The sequence below is a fragment of the Quercus lobata genome, chromosome 7, assembly GCF_001633185.2.
Source record: "Quercus lobata isolate SW786 chromosome 7, ValleyOak3.0 Primary Assembly, whole genome shotgun sequence".
NCBI lineage: Eukaryota > Viridiplantae > Streptophyta > Magnoliopsida > Fagales > Fagaceae > Quercus > Quercus lobata.
Genome location: NC_044910.1, coordinates 23113735 through 23129431, shown reverse-complemented (window position 1 = coordinate 23129431; position 15697 = coordinate 23113735). Strand labels below are relative to the sequence as shown.

General features: G+C 35.9%; 1 protein-coding gene and 1 long non-coding RNA gene across 2 annotated transcripts; both read right to left on the bottom strand.

Annotated features, from left to right (window-relative positions):
* Positions 1-4: 4 nt before the first annotated feature.
* On the bottom strand, positions 5-1265 carry LOC115954135. Its single transcript, XR_004083830.1, has 2 exons — positions 680-1265; positions 5-596 (listed from the first exon to the last, which is right to left on the bottom strand). It is a non-coding gene; the product is annotated as an uncharacterized LOC115954135 (long non-coding RNA).
* A 593-nt stretch (positions 1266-1858) lies between these two features.
* LOC115954129 (TBCC domain-containing protein 1-like) lies at positions 1859-14714 on the bottom strand. The gene is made up of 9 exons (XM_031072032.1): positions 14065-14714; positions 13125-13271; positions 11173-11553; positions 7910-8014; positions 5271-5411; positions 4319-4522; positions 4003-4095; positions 3738-3849; positions 1859-2343 (listed from the first exon to the last, which is right to left on the bottom strand). The coding sequence occupies exons 1-9, from the start codon at positions 14572-14574 to the stop codon at positions 2300-2302; spliced, it is 1737 nt and encodes a 578-aa protein (XP_030927892.1). The 5' UTR covers positions 14575-14714; the 3' UTR covers positions 1859-2299.
* Positions 14715-15697: the final 983 nt, after the last annotated feature.

The following is a 15697-nucleotide window of genomic DNA, read 5'->3' as shown; positions in this document are numbered from 1 at the left end:
TGAATTTTTTTTTTTTTAAAGGGTAGTCCTTTTTGTTTTACATAATATGGCCAAAATGTTTAATCAAATGGGAAATGGAATCGCATGAACATAGGCAACTAAAAATCCAAGGTGTCTGCCAGCTGCATGAATGTTATATTCATCTGAAAGGTAGATCGAACCCAAGTTTAACATCCTTCTCAAAAAAACAAAATAAATAAAATAAAATTCCAAGTTTAACATTGAGACTCATGGCTTGGATTATTTCGTCCAAATATATTTGCTGAATGCTGATCCACCATAAGGAAAGGCTACAGGCTATATATTTATCATATATTTGTTGACTGCTGCTTCGCCATACTCTTTGGGGGAAGGATTATAAATCTGCACCCAGAATGAAGCCTCAGTCATCTGTCTTGATTGTGCATGGATATCAAATCAAGCAAGAGCACTAGATTCTTGCCGAAGGACGAAGGTCCTCCCTGTTTGACCCTCTAATTTTCCGTCTAATCATTGAATATGAACAAGAATAAGCTCATCATTCCCAGCTCTCATGTCCTTACTCCCTTTACTGCTTTCCAATTTCCACATGTTATATAGGGTAGCTCTCCATGCCTCTGCATTGAAAGATTTAGCTGTGAGCAAACTTCCTACCAGACAAAATTCTTCTAGGCATGAATGTCACCAGGTTTTCATCCACCTCTTTCTTTCTCTATATCTTATGTCAACTTCATCCTCTGCCACAGGTCTTCTAGTTGTTTTACCATTCTTTCTTCCCTCCCTCAATATCTTGGAACCTCAGAACACGACCCCACTATCAGGAGAAGAAAACACTGGCACACAGGCAAGACTTTAGGCTTCCATGGAACTCTAAGCCATCAGGGGTTTAGGATTCAGGGAAGAGTCTTGTATAGGGGGTTTGGTGAGTAGAGCAATAAAACTTTGCAATTACATACAGTAATAGCATAATATCTGACTTCCTACTGTTAATATCCCAGATGGACAAACTCCTTTAAAATTCACGATGTGCCAATATGCTTCGTTAGAGAACTGAAAGCGAGACCAATAACCTGTTCTGATATGTAGTTGTGTATATAACAGAAACAAATTAGTTGGTGGAGAAAAAAAAGAATAGAAAGTGATCATAGACGCCATATTGAGAATGTGGTCGAGGTACTTTCCTTCTTCAAGAGAAGCTTTTGGGTATCCATAAGCCTTCTTTCTTTCTCCGAGCACAGGGCTAACTTTTTTACTGGCATCATTATAGGCTGTTGGCCTGTAACGAGTTTTAACATATTATTTTACTTCTTTCTTTCCATTTAAAAAAAAAAAATCCTTTTTCCTTGTTGCTAAGTGAAGTCAATGAGGATCATAGTCATACCCCAAATGCACCATGCAATTACGACTTTCGTGAGATGTAAAAGTTAATTGGGTAAAAAAAAAATTAATCTTTTTACTTTTATACCCTATTAACTTTTTCACTTCACATAAAAGTGATAATTGCACGTTGCTATTGCACGATATTTGCACTGAATTGGCAAAGCCCATGCCTGGTTTCCACCGAGGAAATTGTGTTATGTTAACCTGAAAAGTATAATCATTTGAAGTTCATTAAACAGCAATGCCATATTAAGCATAATCAACCTTTCTAAATTTTACGTCCAGGCCAAAAGTGTCAAGATGAAAGTAGTTTCATCAACATTCAATAATGTAAACCTACACTTTTAGGCAGTCATGCTTTAAGATAGATCTTTGGAATTGGAAGTGTCTGCCAATTTGATGGTAGAGTTCCATTACTTCTCAAGAGGGCATCTTTCCCCTGAATTATTCAACCAACCGTATCTTGATAATCTGCCATCTCCATTCCTACTCCGCCCAATTCAAATATCTAATTAAGATCAGTTAAAAATATATTTGACACCCTGCTGCGTTCAGCATTTCAAATTTGTTGCAAACTCACACTAACTCGTAACAAATAGGCAAAAGCTTTATAATACCCCTAGAGAAACTCAGCATGCTAAACAAGGGGAACAAAAAAGAATCGCAAAGCTGTAAACCTAAGTTAACAAAATATTACAGTAAGATTTTCTTTTTTCAAAAATAAATATTACAATGAGATTAGAAAATGTATCTTGAATTCCATTCTGTGCACCAGTGTCAACGCAAATGTAGCTGTACCATTCTGGAGTACATAGGGTTGATTCTCAGCTGCCAATGGTACCACCAGAAATGCAAAAGGAACTCGGTGAGGGTTGAAATGAAAACTAGAGATCGAACTTCTGTACCATCCTTAATCGTGCCACAGCATCATCATACTATATCAGTCACCCTGTAGACAGTAAAGCTGACGGATGTTTCCAGATGCTGCCATAATAATAAAACAAAAAGGTTAAAATCGAATTTAAATGATATAACCTAGGAAGCACAGACATGGATACAAGTATAGGTACGACACGAGCAATATCTAAAAAGTTATACTATGACACAGTGGGTACGACACCAGTATGATACGGGGTACGACATGGGTACGGAGCCCCAAATGAAGTGTCCATGCTTCCTAATCATACACGACTCTTCAAAACTATAACAAACATATACAGAGGCAGTGAGAGATGAGAGACATTAATCTATGATAATTGTGATACTTTTACAAACGTCAAAAGTATCAGAACATAGCGCATTCCGACAGTGGATTTGTCGAAGAACTCAACTAATATAAAGTTATCAAGTGGTTTTAACATTAACAAGAGTTGAACCATGTATAAATTGAACCTCAAGTATATATATAATTATTAGCAGAAAGATGTGAAGTTGTGAACCTTTAGACCCATCCCAACTATCAACCTGCAGAAACATAAAACATAACGGAAAGAAAAAAATCACAAAAATATAAGGATTGCTTCAAAAAAATTTATTTTAGAAATCTTCAGATGATAAAAAATGTGGACTCCTGAGGAAGGAAGGAATGATAAATCTGTAAAACCAGAGAATTGACTCCCACCAAAAGCCATAGGCCACCCACAAATCAACAAGCAAGCCCAGTGCAAATGACCCAATTTGCCTTACTCTGTTTCCAACAAACAGTAGAACCCAACAATCACTAGCCCAAAATAAGACAGAAACAAACTCTTGACAACCCCACAAATTGCACAACATGAAGATTCTAGCATGCAACATATATTCTTACATTGATTAAAGAAAATCAAGCCCCAGGAAAAATGAAGAGGGAGGGAGAGAGAGAGAGAGAGAAAATTCATATATCATGCCAGAGGACTCTTGAATAAAGAACACATTCTTCTTTGGATAAGGCAACCATACAAACTCTTTTTATGGTGTCTTTAATAAAAAAATGCAACATCATACTTTTTATGTGCGTAAAATTTGGACAACAGACGATGACTGATGTGGATAATAAAAAAGAACCAAAACATTAATTATATTTTAACATCAGGACAAACAACACGATAACTTGAAAGCTACCTCAACTAAAAAGCCGACTGAATAGAACTATAATATATCTAGAACATAGTTACATTGCAAATGAAATGAGTGAAAACAAAAAAAGAACACAGGTAATTAGCATTCAGTTTGGAAAAAATTGGCCTAGTTCAAAGGTAGGTCCAAGTTTCAAGATGGCTAATAGAATTTTGTGTAACAATACAGATGCACATGGTAGTCCAAATGCATAGAATATTCCAGCAGACAATAGACCTTGTGTATCACTAAAACAAATGCTGATAAAAAGAGGAAATCATTACCATATAACCAGTCTTTGAAATATACATGGAGAGCCGACGATAACTCTCGTTTTCGATTTTCTTCAAGGGGTGCTTCCCTCAATAGTTGTTTTACCTCCCCTAAATTCTTTTGCTGGAAAAACAATTATTTAGTTCAATCCAACATCAGGAGAAGCAATTACAAGTATACAAGAAAATTTTATAGTAACACTTCCATACATAGCAAACTCTAATACAAAATAAAACCCAAGAAACTCATTTAGTCAACATGATTCAGACAACATACATTTCTCTGCTGAGATGCCAAATAAATATCTGGTAATGGAAATGGGTTGTCTTTTGTAGACCCAGATGATTCACCTCCAAACCAGTCTGGAATCTGTGCATCAAGGAAAATAAGAGGCATATGATAAAATATAACATAATTGAATAAGAAAAAAAAAAACCCAACTTATCTCCCACACCCCCTCCCCCCAAAAGAAAAAATAAATGACCAACTCATACACATACAAAACATTCACTATTCAACGACAGACAACCTACCAACACAAGTAGCACTGAAAAAAAGAATTGAAAGACTTCAGTATGAGATATAAACAAACCAAAAAATTGGTCAACTGGTCAGGTTCCAGGCGTGTAGCGGTCTCAGCTTGCACATCAGACACACCTGCAGGATGAGATAATGAATCATGTGGATCAACCACTCCTAGTGCAAGAGGTTCATCCCATCTATTGATTGTAGCCTCAACACCAACTTCATTCATGTGCTCTTCCAGCTGAGAGTAAAATGTATTGTATGGTGCCACCTGAAAATTAGTGAAAGAGAAGTATTTCTTAAAACGTTAACATTAAACATGGAATTAAATGATTGTGCTTAACAAAGGGCTCTATAAGATGAATGGAATTTGTGTCAGGTTTTATTCATTTTTGACAGGGACTGTATTTCATTCAAAATCAAATTGACATTGACAGCACTATGCAGGCAGACCTACTCTTTAGAGTTCAAGACTGAAGCATGTACCGCCAACTGGCCAGCAGTTGTTCCTAAAGCTTTATCTTTTTCACCATCACAATTAGAATACAATTAAACACCAACAAAAGAAATCAACAGACTTCAAATGCCATGATAATTGAAAATTTTACCTCACATTACAGAGAAACCAGTTGTCCAATATGCACACAGTACTTAAGTATAACCAGATTATGAGGTAATGATTATCCAATGAGAACCTTAAGTGCCCTTTTTAAGCAAATATAAATCCAGGTCATACAGCAACTTGAATCCAATCAACTAAACTAATCAGCATAAGCACAATCCTTTGAGAGCAGAGAACAAAGGCAAGATTGTATATCATCAAAAGCAGAAAATTAAACAGTGTCTTAATTATAAACTAAATATATTCACATTTGAGAATGGTAAGACTTGATGCATAACCAAAACGACACTCGAGGAACCTTTAGCAATTGCAAATTACCATGTAAATACAACAATATAGCAACCAGTGCTAGCAGGCAACTTCATGGGCCAATAGAAGTAAATAGTGACACACCAACCTGAAGCTTATGGTTATCACCAACAATAAGTGGTCGCTGGTTTACCCCCAGAAAGAAAGCGCATTCACGGCAGTTCGCAATGCAGATTCGCTTTGCGGCAGTAATCACATGAACTCGTTCACAGTGTTCAACTCTTATAGCCTGTAAAGGTGAAATCATTTAAGATGCACCCAATTCAGTTATCAGAAGCAATATTGTGCATCAACCAAATCTATTTATTGCAGGGAAAAGAAAATTTCACTTTGTTTGGAACATTATAAAACAATGATTAAATAATAAATAAACACTTTTGCAAACAAAGCCTTTGTCTCAAAGAACTAAGTATAAATGAAGATTAAACCAAAGCAAACTGTCTAAATTTGTGAGACCACTTTTATGAGATGTTCCAACAATCACTAGTGAATACAGAATAATCAATCACATCCTAGAATTACAATGACCACGACCGACCCTTTTACTCGTGATAATCATTTTTTATAAATAACAATCTTTATTGATGAAAAAAAATATCCCAAGTACACAGGGCATGTACACAGGACCAATAACATCATCTCAAAGTGCAAAGATCAAGCATATCTAAAAGAGAGCACAAGGAAAAAGATTCATCCCTTCTACGTACTGCTGTTTACATGAGTTTGTTTTCTTTGGCACTTTCTAATATATTAATCACCTTTGTAAAATATCTCTGATTTTTCAGATCTACAAATCTTGTGTATATAAAATCATTATGGGAATCGAGATCTGGTAGAAACATAGCTTTAGTAGTTAGAAGAATATGTGGTGATGCCTCTAATTAGCTGGGATATGATACACTTAATTTTTTGACATTGATAAATACCATCCATCTGGCTTTTTAGTAAATGTGAATTTTCAGGCATTTGAACTTCTAGCTAAGGAAATATGTTAGAATAAGGTCTTCTTTAGAATTGTCATTCAAGTATGGTCATATTATGATGAGAAAACCTTCTTAAGAACCAACTTTAGCAGTTACCAATGGATGCTTAGCCTTAAAGTGACTCATCTAAGCAATGCCATTTAATATCTAACAAATTCTTTACTTATTTGCCATCAAAGAGCTGTCACTCTGTGTGCATCCTTTGCATTGGCCTTTCCTTTTTGCAATTGCTTTCTTATTAGGATGCCTGATTTTGGCTCTCTTTTTCTTGCTTCTTGAATGTGGTAGATGCTTTAAATTTCAAGAACTAGTTCTCTTTCAAGATTTTCTGTTCATATCTTTCATGTTCTTAGGCTTTACCGTTCTCCTTTTCAAATAAAATTCATATTTTTTAACGTCAAAAGTGGAAGTGGTAATTTTTTTGACAATTCAATAGTTACAATAATAGGAAGGAGGGATTTGAACCCTAGACGTCTTCGTTAGAAATAATTGAGCTATAAAAGGTTCTTGTTAAAGAGTGGGAAGTGGTAATTCATAACATCTTACAAGTTCATGGTTATAGGAGTCAATAATATGATTTTATATATATATATATATATATATATTTTTGGATAAGTGATAATGCAATTGTTACACCAACACACCAAGTGGGGAGGATATTAGAACCTTGGCTCTCCTTGTAAAGAGACTAGGTAGTGTCAATGAGATACAAGGCTTTTGATAATTCAATGAAATGATTACAATACGTAGAAATCATTAAAGAATCATTGAAATTAGGTTTTCGCTTTTACGTTGGCCTATTGCCTTAGGGTCCTTATGGGGTGAACCTTTGGAATCTATAAGATGCAAGTGGGCCTCATTCATGCAGTGTATATCCAATATGAATTGGGTGATGGGACTAGAGAGGAGTTTTGGTGTGGCGTGGTGTGTGGATAGATCCTTAAAGGAGGCTTTTTAGGAATTGTATGGATTAGTCAAGATAGAGATGCTTCTGTGGTGGATTTGATGTAGTTTTGTAATGGTGTCATTCAGTGAGACTTGAAATTTTTTAAGATCTATGATTGGGAGTTGGAGTCTTTGTGGATTTTAATGGGGTTAATTTACCGTGTTCCAATGAGAAGGAGTGGGGTGGACCAGCTTTGTTGGAAACCAGCTAGTGACGAGGTTTTGAGGTTGGAGGGTACTATTGTGAGTTGATTACTACTCATAAGTTGTCTTTTCCTTGTAAAAGCATTTGGAAGTCAAACGTAACATCTAGAGTTGCTTTCTTTTCTTGGACTGCAGCTTTGGGGAGAACCTTTACCATAGACAATTTGCATAAGCGACATCTTCCAGTAGACCATTTGGTGTTGTATGTATATTTGTGATGGGAAGACAGTTGACCATTTGGTTCTTCACTGTCCAATAGCTTATGAGTTGTGGTCTATTGTGTGTGACGAAGAGTGTAGTGGAGTTACTAGCTATTTAACAAGGTCGGTTTGGGCAACATTGAAATATAGCTATTTGGAACGCAGTTCCTCATTGTGTGATGTGGTGCATTGACGGGAACGGAATGGTAGAAGCTTTGAGAGTGCGAGAGGACCATCTCTGAACTTAAGCCCATCTATCTTAAAACTTTAAGCCTTTCTATTTAAAACTTTGTAAGTTTTTTTTTTTTTGATAAGTAAATTAGAAAATTAAACATCAGAGTATCCATTAACATGCAGTAATTAAAACACTGAAGTACACAAATCTTGGTTCTCACCTTGCCAACTGCTCCAACAACTATAGTAGCATCAGAGCATCCATAAATGGTGGCATATCTCAGAGGTGCTAAAAGGTAAATTACAGAATCATGACAATTTAGGACCTGCAATTGTAGAATACCAAATTAGAAGCAGACCAATATACAAAACAGGCAATCCTGGAACGAGGACACAATTGAATTATCACACTTGTATGTACAAAGCATGCAAGACAAAATGTTGGCTGTAACCATAACAGGAATGATTAAGGTGTTCTTTTAAAATGAGATATGTTGTAATAACCTTATTATTAGTAATAACCACTTCGCATGATCCCCTATAAATCTCCTTTTTTGATAAGTAAAGAAAATTTTATTGAAAACAAAGCTGGCCTAAGCACACTGAAAATGTACTAAGGAAGAGAACAATCAAGAACCCAGATGACAATGATCCAACAAATCACAAAAAGAAAAACATGAAAAATAGAGCTAAGCTCCACTCGAGTAAAGTATGAAAGAAGAAAAGACTTAATCTCAACAATAGAACAATCACAACCCTCAAAACTCCTAGCATTCCATTCCCTCCAAATGCACCACATTATGCAATGTGGTGCGAACCTCCACAAAGCTATATTTTGATGTCAGCTGAAACTGCCCTGCCAAGAAGAAAACACCTCAATGACCCTCTGCAGCATAACCCAATGGATTCCAAACAAGCTAAACACCAAAGACCACAACTCATATGCTATAGGGCAATGAAGAAGAAGACGATCCACTGATTCCCCACACCGTTTGCACCTACAACACTAGTCTATAACCATAATTCTCCTCTACCGAAGATTATCAATTAATAATATCTTACCCATCGCAGCAGACCAAGAAAAGAAAGCCACGCTAGGAGGGACCTTGGCTTGCCACACTATTTTCCAAGGGAATGACATGACTCAATGGGGATAGAGTGTGATACAAACCTTAAAATCTCTACTCACAGCTGGCTTCCAACGGACTTTATCACAACCATCACCCCTCACAGACTTAGTATAGATCATTTCCACAAACGAGGCCAAAGATTCTAATTCCCAATCATGCACTGAACGAGAGAAATGTAATCCTAGTGAAGCCTCCCATTTGCTAAACATAAAACATCCGCCACAGAAGCCTCCCTAGATTGAATAATACAGTAACCTTCGGGTAAAACCTCTTTAAGAGGATAATCTCCACATCACACATCATGCCAAAACTTCTCTCTAGTACCATCACCCACATCAAACCAAAGAAGCTTAGAGAAAGTCGGCCATTGTCACCTAATGGATTTCCAAAGGCTAATGCCATATGGACCAGAGACAGCTTTTTTACATCATCCGCCCCCCACCCCCAATCACTACCATACTTCTTCTCTATGACCATCCTCCAAAGAGCATCTCCTTCAGTGTCATCTCTCAACAAACATTTGCCTAACAAGGCTTGGTTAAATCTTCATATACATCTGATACCTAAGCCTCCACCCTGCACTGGTTCACAAATCTGAGACCACTTCACTAGGTGGACTTTAGGTTCGTTATCAATACCACTCCATAGAAAATCTCCCTGTAGCTTCTAAATACGGTTTGTCACCTTCACCGGAATTGGGAGAAGAGAAATAAAATAGGTAGGCAGGTTGGAAAGAGTACTTTTAATAAGAGTTAGCTTACCCCCTAGATAAATACAGCCTCTTCCAACCTGCTAGTCTCCGCTCCATCTTCTCCAGAATCAGATTCCAAATAGTCCTCTCCTTAGGTTTAACACCCAAAGGAAGACCCAAATAGATACATTGGTCCTCTCCTTACATTCACCCCATTCCAGATTTGATTTATTTTCAAATAACTATAATAATTTTACTCATATATCATGTTTACGCATACATACTAGTCTATGTTTGGGGGAAACCACATCACATATTATACTCTAGGAAACATAAATACGTATTATGCTCTAAGTTTTGAAAATAGATAAATAAATGAGATTTAGCCCCTTCATAAACCAACCATCTCAAAGATTCTCAATTGCTGGCAGTACTAGGCCAATGAAAGGCACAAAACTAGAGAGTAAGTTTTTAAGAATTGCTATAGGTTCTAAAAAATCAAGAAAGATCTTTTTTTTTAATAAATAATAAGTTTTTACACTTTTATTAAGAAACAATGGAATGAACCAAGTACAGAGGACATGCACTATATCTATATGTACATCACAACTGAGCTCTAAAATTAAAATGATCAATAAAATCTAGTAAGTTTGAAGAAAGACCTTTTGGTCCAAGAAAAAGTGTCAATGGTAGTTCATTGAGCCACAGTATCTGATTTATATTTTTCTTTTATCTAGAAAATCTGAACCTTCATTGGCCCTAATCAATTGAAGATCATAAACCTTCAACATTCCAAAATCTAAATTTTGAATTTTCTTAACCCTACAAGATATATAAACATCCAAATCACATCAAGTGAGTGTTTATTTAATTAAAAGGTTTGAAACACAACATTTTAACCCCATATTTGATAAAGATACATTTTTAATTTGTAGGGATCAATACTTCAACCTATCCCTCACCATTACAATTATGTGAAGAATTAAAATCCCTAGTATCTAAAGAAGACTACAGTTTTTTTTTTTTTTGGGAGGGAAAAGTTGCTTCACAAAGTGAATAGAGATAGATAGAGAAGGCCAGTTGAACCTACTGCATAAAAGAGAATGACAAAAACGCATCAAACAGAAAAATAAAAGCAAACAAGTAAACAATTTACATGGATGGAATAACTGAAAGAAATTAATCGCAGGTCAGCCAGTAGGTGAAATTCAGTGGGGATACTAAAATCAAATCCATGAATGGTAAGATATGATACCCCGATGAGTCTATAGGTAAATTCAACAGACTTTAGATACTACCCAGTATCCAAATTAACTTTCAGATTTGAAATATGGATGCAATCAAAATCCTAAAGCAAGACTCAAGAATACATGTTTTCTAATTTAATAATTCACATGTAATATTTTATGATATAATAAATTTCAATTTACATGTTATCATTATATCCTTTTTTTTTTTTGATAAGTATCATTATATCCTACTAATTACCAGCGCATAAATAATCAAGAAACTAATCAGATTGAAAATACCTCAATGCAAGTGTAGTCATTAACAATCTGATCTCAGAATTTAATTAAAGTTCAAGATATGTAAATGGGCATTGATATTTAACATTTAATGCCTAAATTAACCATGGAAAGATATATAAGTGTCATACACAAACCTTTACAGAAGGACCTTTAAGATCGGATGCTTGCTTTACAAGTGATGATTTAGAAATCCCTTCAATAAAACTAGGACCTCTAGCACTTGGTGAGGCCTTGACTGAAGTTGGACAGGCATCGGCCATAGCTACGTCCTGATCAGAGGCACTTGGTGGGCCATTTTCTTTTGGAGCAGCTCTTTCAGAAATATGTTCCAAAGCAGAAGCTATATTCTGCAGAATCCAATCATGAACTTGTGTCGCAGGAACAGGTACAGCAGGCATGTCTGGATCTGAATTTGCAAAAAATGGAGCATACTGGCTCAATGGAATTCCTTCAGATCCCTTGTCACCAAATTGAATCAAAAATCCAAGGTGCTCGAATCTTTCCATGGTCAAAACCTAAAACAATAGGGCTAAATTAGCAAATAACAAGGTGGCCAGAGAAGTACCAACAAAAATAGACAAGCTACAAATGCAAAAAGACAACTAGTAAAAATAATTAGTTAATGCAAAATTGGATAATGTAAAATATATGGGAGTCAAAAACAGATGATAACTCCATGGGTGCAGTTTTTTACTAACAGGAAAAGTAATGGTCCCATCCATAAGATGGATGGTCAAGCCCTCCATATAAGTCTGGGATAGCAGAGTTCGTTGCAAGATCTCAAGGGTCATTTGCAAGTTGAATATAGAGAAGGCTTATGATATGTCAATTGGGGTAGTCTCCGTTATTTCAGGAGTTATATGGGTTTTTCTGAAATAGAGGAATTGGATCAATATGTGTATTTCTTCAGTCAAATTTTCAATCCCCATTAACGGCAGCCTTGCAATTTTCTTCAGGAGTTCAAGAGGCTTACATCAAGAAGACCCACTCTCTTCTCTTCATTTAAGTTATTAAGAAGACCTAAAATAGCACTAGTAGCACTAGTAAAATTGACATGTTAATTAAGGAAGTAACAAAAGGTATGGTTTTTCATAGGATAGAATGGTGGAAACTAATGCATATGAATGAGCCTGACAAGTTTGTTAAAGATCCATAACTGATCCCAAAGTTTTAGGACTAAGGCTTTGTTGTTGTTGTTATTGTTATTGTAATAAAATTTTACTAAAGAAGAGCTAAGTCATGTACACATACTCCTAAAAAATTACAAAGAATGAAATTTACCATCTAAAAGCTAGAGGATTAACAAAATCTACAATAAAATGCACACTAGGGCCCAAATAACAACATTCAAACAATGTTCTCAAAAAAGTTTATTTCAGCCAAATGACAGCAAATTCCACACCCTCACGTGTGCATTGATTCCTCTCCCTCCACAAAGTCCAGAATAAGCATAATGGGATTATGTTCTAAACAAATGGTAATTATTCCCCTACATTTTAAATATTTAAAGTAAATATTTAATTATTTGTAGAGAAATAACGACCAAGATACATTGTTTACTTCCAAACATGATAATGGCTGTACACAAACCCCATACATGGTATGAACCAATTTGAAATGCTAGTATCCTATTTTAACCCGTTATGTTTGTTTGGGTTGAGGGAGAGGGAGGGGGAGTAGAGTAAAGTAAAATTGGCCCAAAATTAGCCTATTTTCAGCCAACTCTACTCTATTCCCCTCCACTCCCTCTCCCTCCCCCCTCAATCCAAACAGGCCATTAGTGTGATAGTGTGGAAAGTCAGGGATTTAAACTCCTGTTTCACTGAAACCTTGTGCATCATTGATATTGATTGAGGTGGCACCAACCAGTAGTCAGATTGAACGATGGCATTAAAATCTTGGGGACATGTCAAAATTTTGTCTCAAATTGGAAGGAAACAAAACAATCACCAAAGTAAAAATGAAGGATGCTATCACTAAAATCTACTTTTACAACATATAACTTGGCCTGTACTACATATATATAAGGGAAAGAAATAAAAGCTCCATCAAACTATGTATGGAAAGAAGCAGCAGTTTGACAAACCAAAGATTCTTCGCCTTCCCCTTCCCCTTCCACAGGCTCCGCTAAGAGAGAGAGAATGTTAGCCAAGTGCTTTTGTAGATATGACAACTGATGAGCCTCTTCATCAGTCTGCGATGGCATAAACCGACGACTGTTGCTACGTACAAGCTGCCACATGATGGAACACAGTACCAAGCTTAATATCTTTTGCTAAACTTAGCGAAATCACTACAAAGATTCCGGCAAATAAGTACGAAATCAGAACCATCACAAAGCACAAAAACACAATGAAAACACATCATAGAATAAGATTTAACTGAGGTGAAGAACACATTAAAGGTATAAAAACAACAAATTGTAATGTACATGCTACAGAATTCATACACAGAAAATTTTGTAAAATTAAATTTCAAAACTTGATAATATTTTAATCAAATTACCGAAATAAATAGACAGACTAATGTCAAAGTGTAACAATTTCGAATCAAATGCACATAATTAATTCAAAACAAACTCAAATTAAAGCAATCTGGTTTGAAATTGCAAACCAGGCCGTTTCACACTTGGCAACATTCGAATGCACAACTTGTTATAAAATTTAAACAGAAATAGGAACCGACATTTTTGTAAAAATTGATGCGAATTCATTTTGAATCAAATATACATAATTATTTCAAAAATTCATGCCACATTTGAGAAAAAAGCAACAGAAATAGACAATTCAAAACAAACTCAACTTAAACCAAACCAATTTGAAATTGCAAACCACGCCATTTCACGCTTCACAACATTTTCAAATGGAGAAAACAAACTCAAATTAAAGCAAACCGATTCGAAATCGCAAGCAACTCCATTTCATGCTTCACAAATTCGAATGCACAATTCGTAAAAAAAAAAAAAAATTGAAATTGACATAGGCACCGACATTTTTTTGTAAAGAGAGGATAGAGAGTTTTCAGACCTGGAGAGGAGAGAGGGCGGACAAGTAGCCATCGAAGGCGGAAGTGGAGGGCCAAACATCGGCGACGGAAGCGGAGTCCTTGTGCGTCCTCGGGAGAAGCTTCTTGTAGGACTGGATGTAGAGGAACAGAACCAGATCGTGGATATCGGCGCCGGCGGAGTCAATCTCGGCGAGTTTGGAGCGGACGAGCGGGTCGGAGTCGGAGTGGAGGACGGAAGCGAGTGTGTCGAGGACGAGTCGGGCGTGGTCGTGGGAGATCTGGAGCGACTCGGATAGAGCGACCGAGTTGACTCGGAGATTCGGTGAGTTGGAGAGGAGGGTTTGTTTGAGTGGGATTAGGGTTTGGGTCGGGTCGGTGATAATGAGCTTGGGGATTGGGAGGAGGCCATGCTCGAATGGCTCTCGTCTCGGGTGGATAAGAGAGACTGGATTCGGATTCGGATTCGGGTTCGGGTTTGGGTCTCTTGTTGAGGATGAAGATGATGTTGTGGGTTCAATGGGGTCGCTCATGGCTCTGTTAGAGAGAGAGAGAGAGCGAGAGAGAGATTGGTTTTTGCAGATCTTTGAGAAATGAAAGTGCTCTCAGAGAGAAAGAAAGGAGAGGAATGAGGGGTGGGGATTAGATGCGTGGAGGTTCATGGTGGAAAGACTTCGTGGCTTTCCGTTATTGGTTCATGGGATGGGTCCATCGGTGTAACTACCCAATTATCCAAGAAAAAAATAATTGTAATCATGTTCATATTTATGAAGGCATTTAAGAAAGAACATAAATTAGATAGATATTAGTTTCATTTTTTTTTTTTTTTTGAGAAAAAGATAAATATTAGTAGCTTCTAATCATGTTTCTACATACCAAAACATTTAAGAACAAACCTGATTAAATACATGTTAAATTTTGTGTCAAAGTTCAATCTTTGATTTTCATGGCTTTTGGCGCTTATGCCATATGAGTAGCTTTTATGGCTTTCGGAATTTATTGTCTATTATACACAACTTATTTTGTAATTAAGAGTTAATGCACAAATTAAGAGCAAAACACTCATTTTAATTATTAAATGTAGAAACATTAAGTGAACCATTAAATAAGCAAGAACTTATACAAAATATACCTCTTCTCAAAAAAAATTTACAAAATATACTAGAGTTCATGATGATAAAAACAAGAAGTTCAATAAAAATATTATACCATTGGATCAAAAAATCAAGTCATATCAAGTTTTAGTGGCTAAAATGCATTATTGAAGTCTAGGGCCAAATGCATGTGATTATGACTAGTTAATTATGATTACTTCTAAGAAAAAAAAATTATGATTAGTTCTTAAAAAAATTATGGGTAAACTATATAAATAGTCCCTATCCTTTATACCATATATCAATGTGGTTTCCAACTTTTTAATTATGTTAATTTGGTCCCTAATCTTTCAATACCGTGTCATTTTGGTCCCTGTCATTATCCTTTGGATGAAAAAGTTTGACGTGTTAAATGGAATAATAAAAAATTAATCTACTTGCCACATCAATTGCCAATTGTACAACCACATCATATTAAAATAAAAATAAATAAATAAATAAATAGTTGTTCTCAGATTGGGCTTGGGAAAAAAATTATCTCTCATTCATCTTTGTCCCTAAT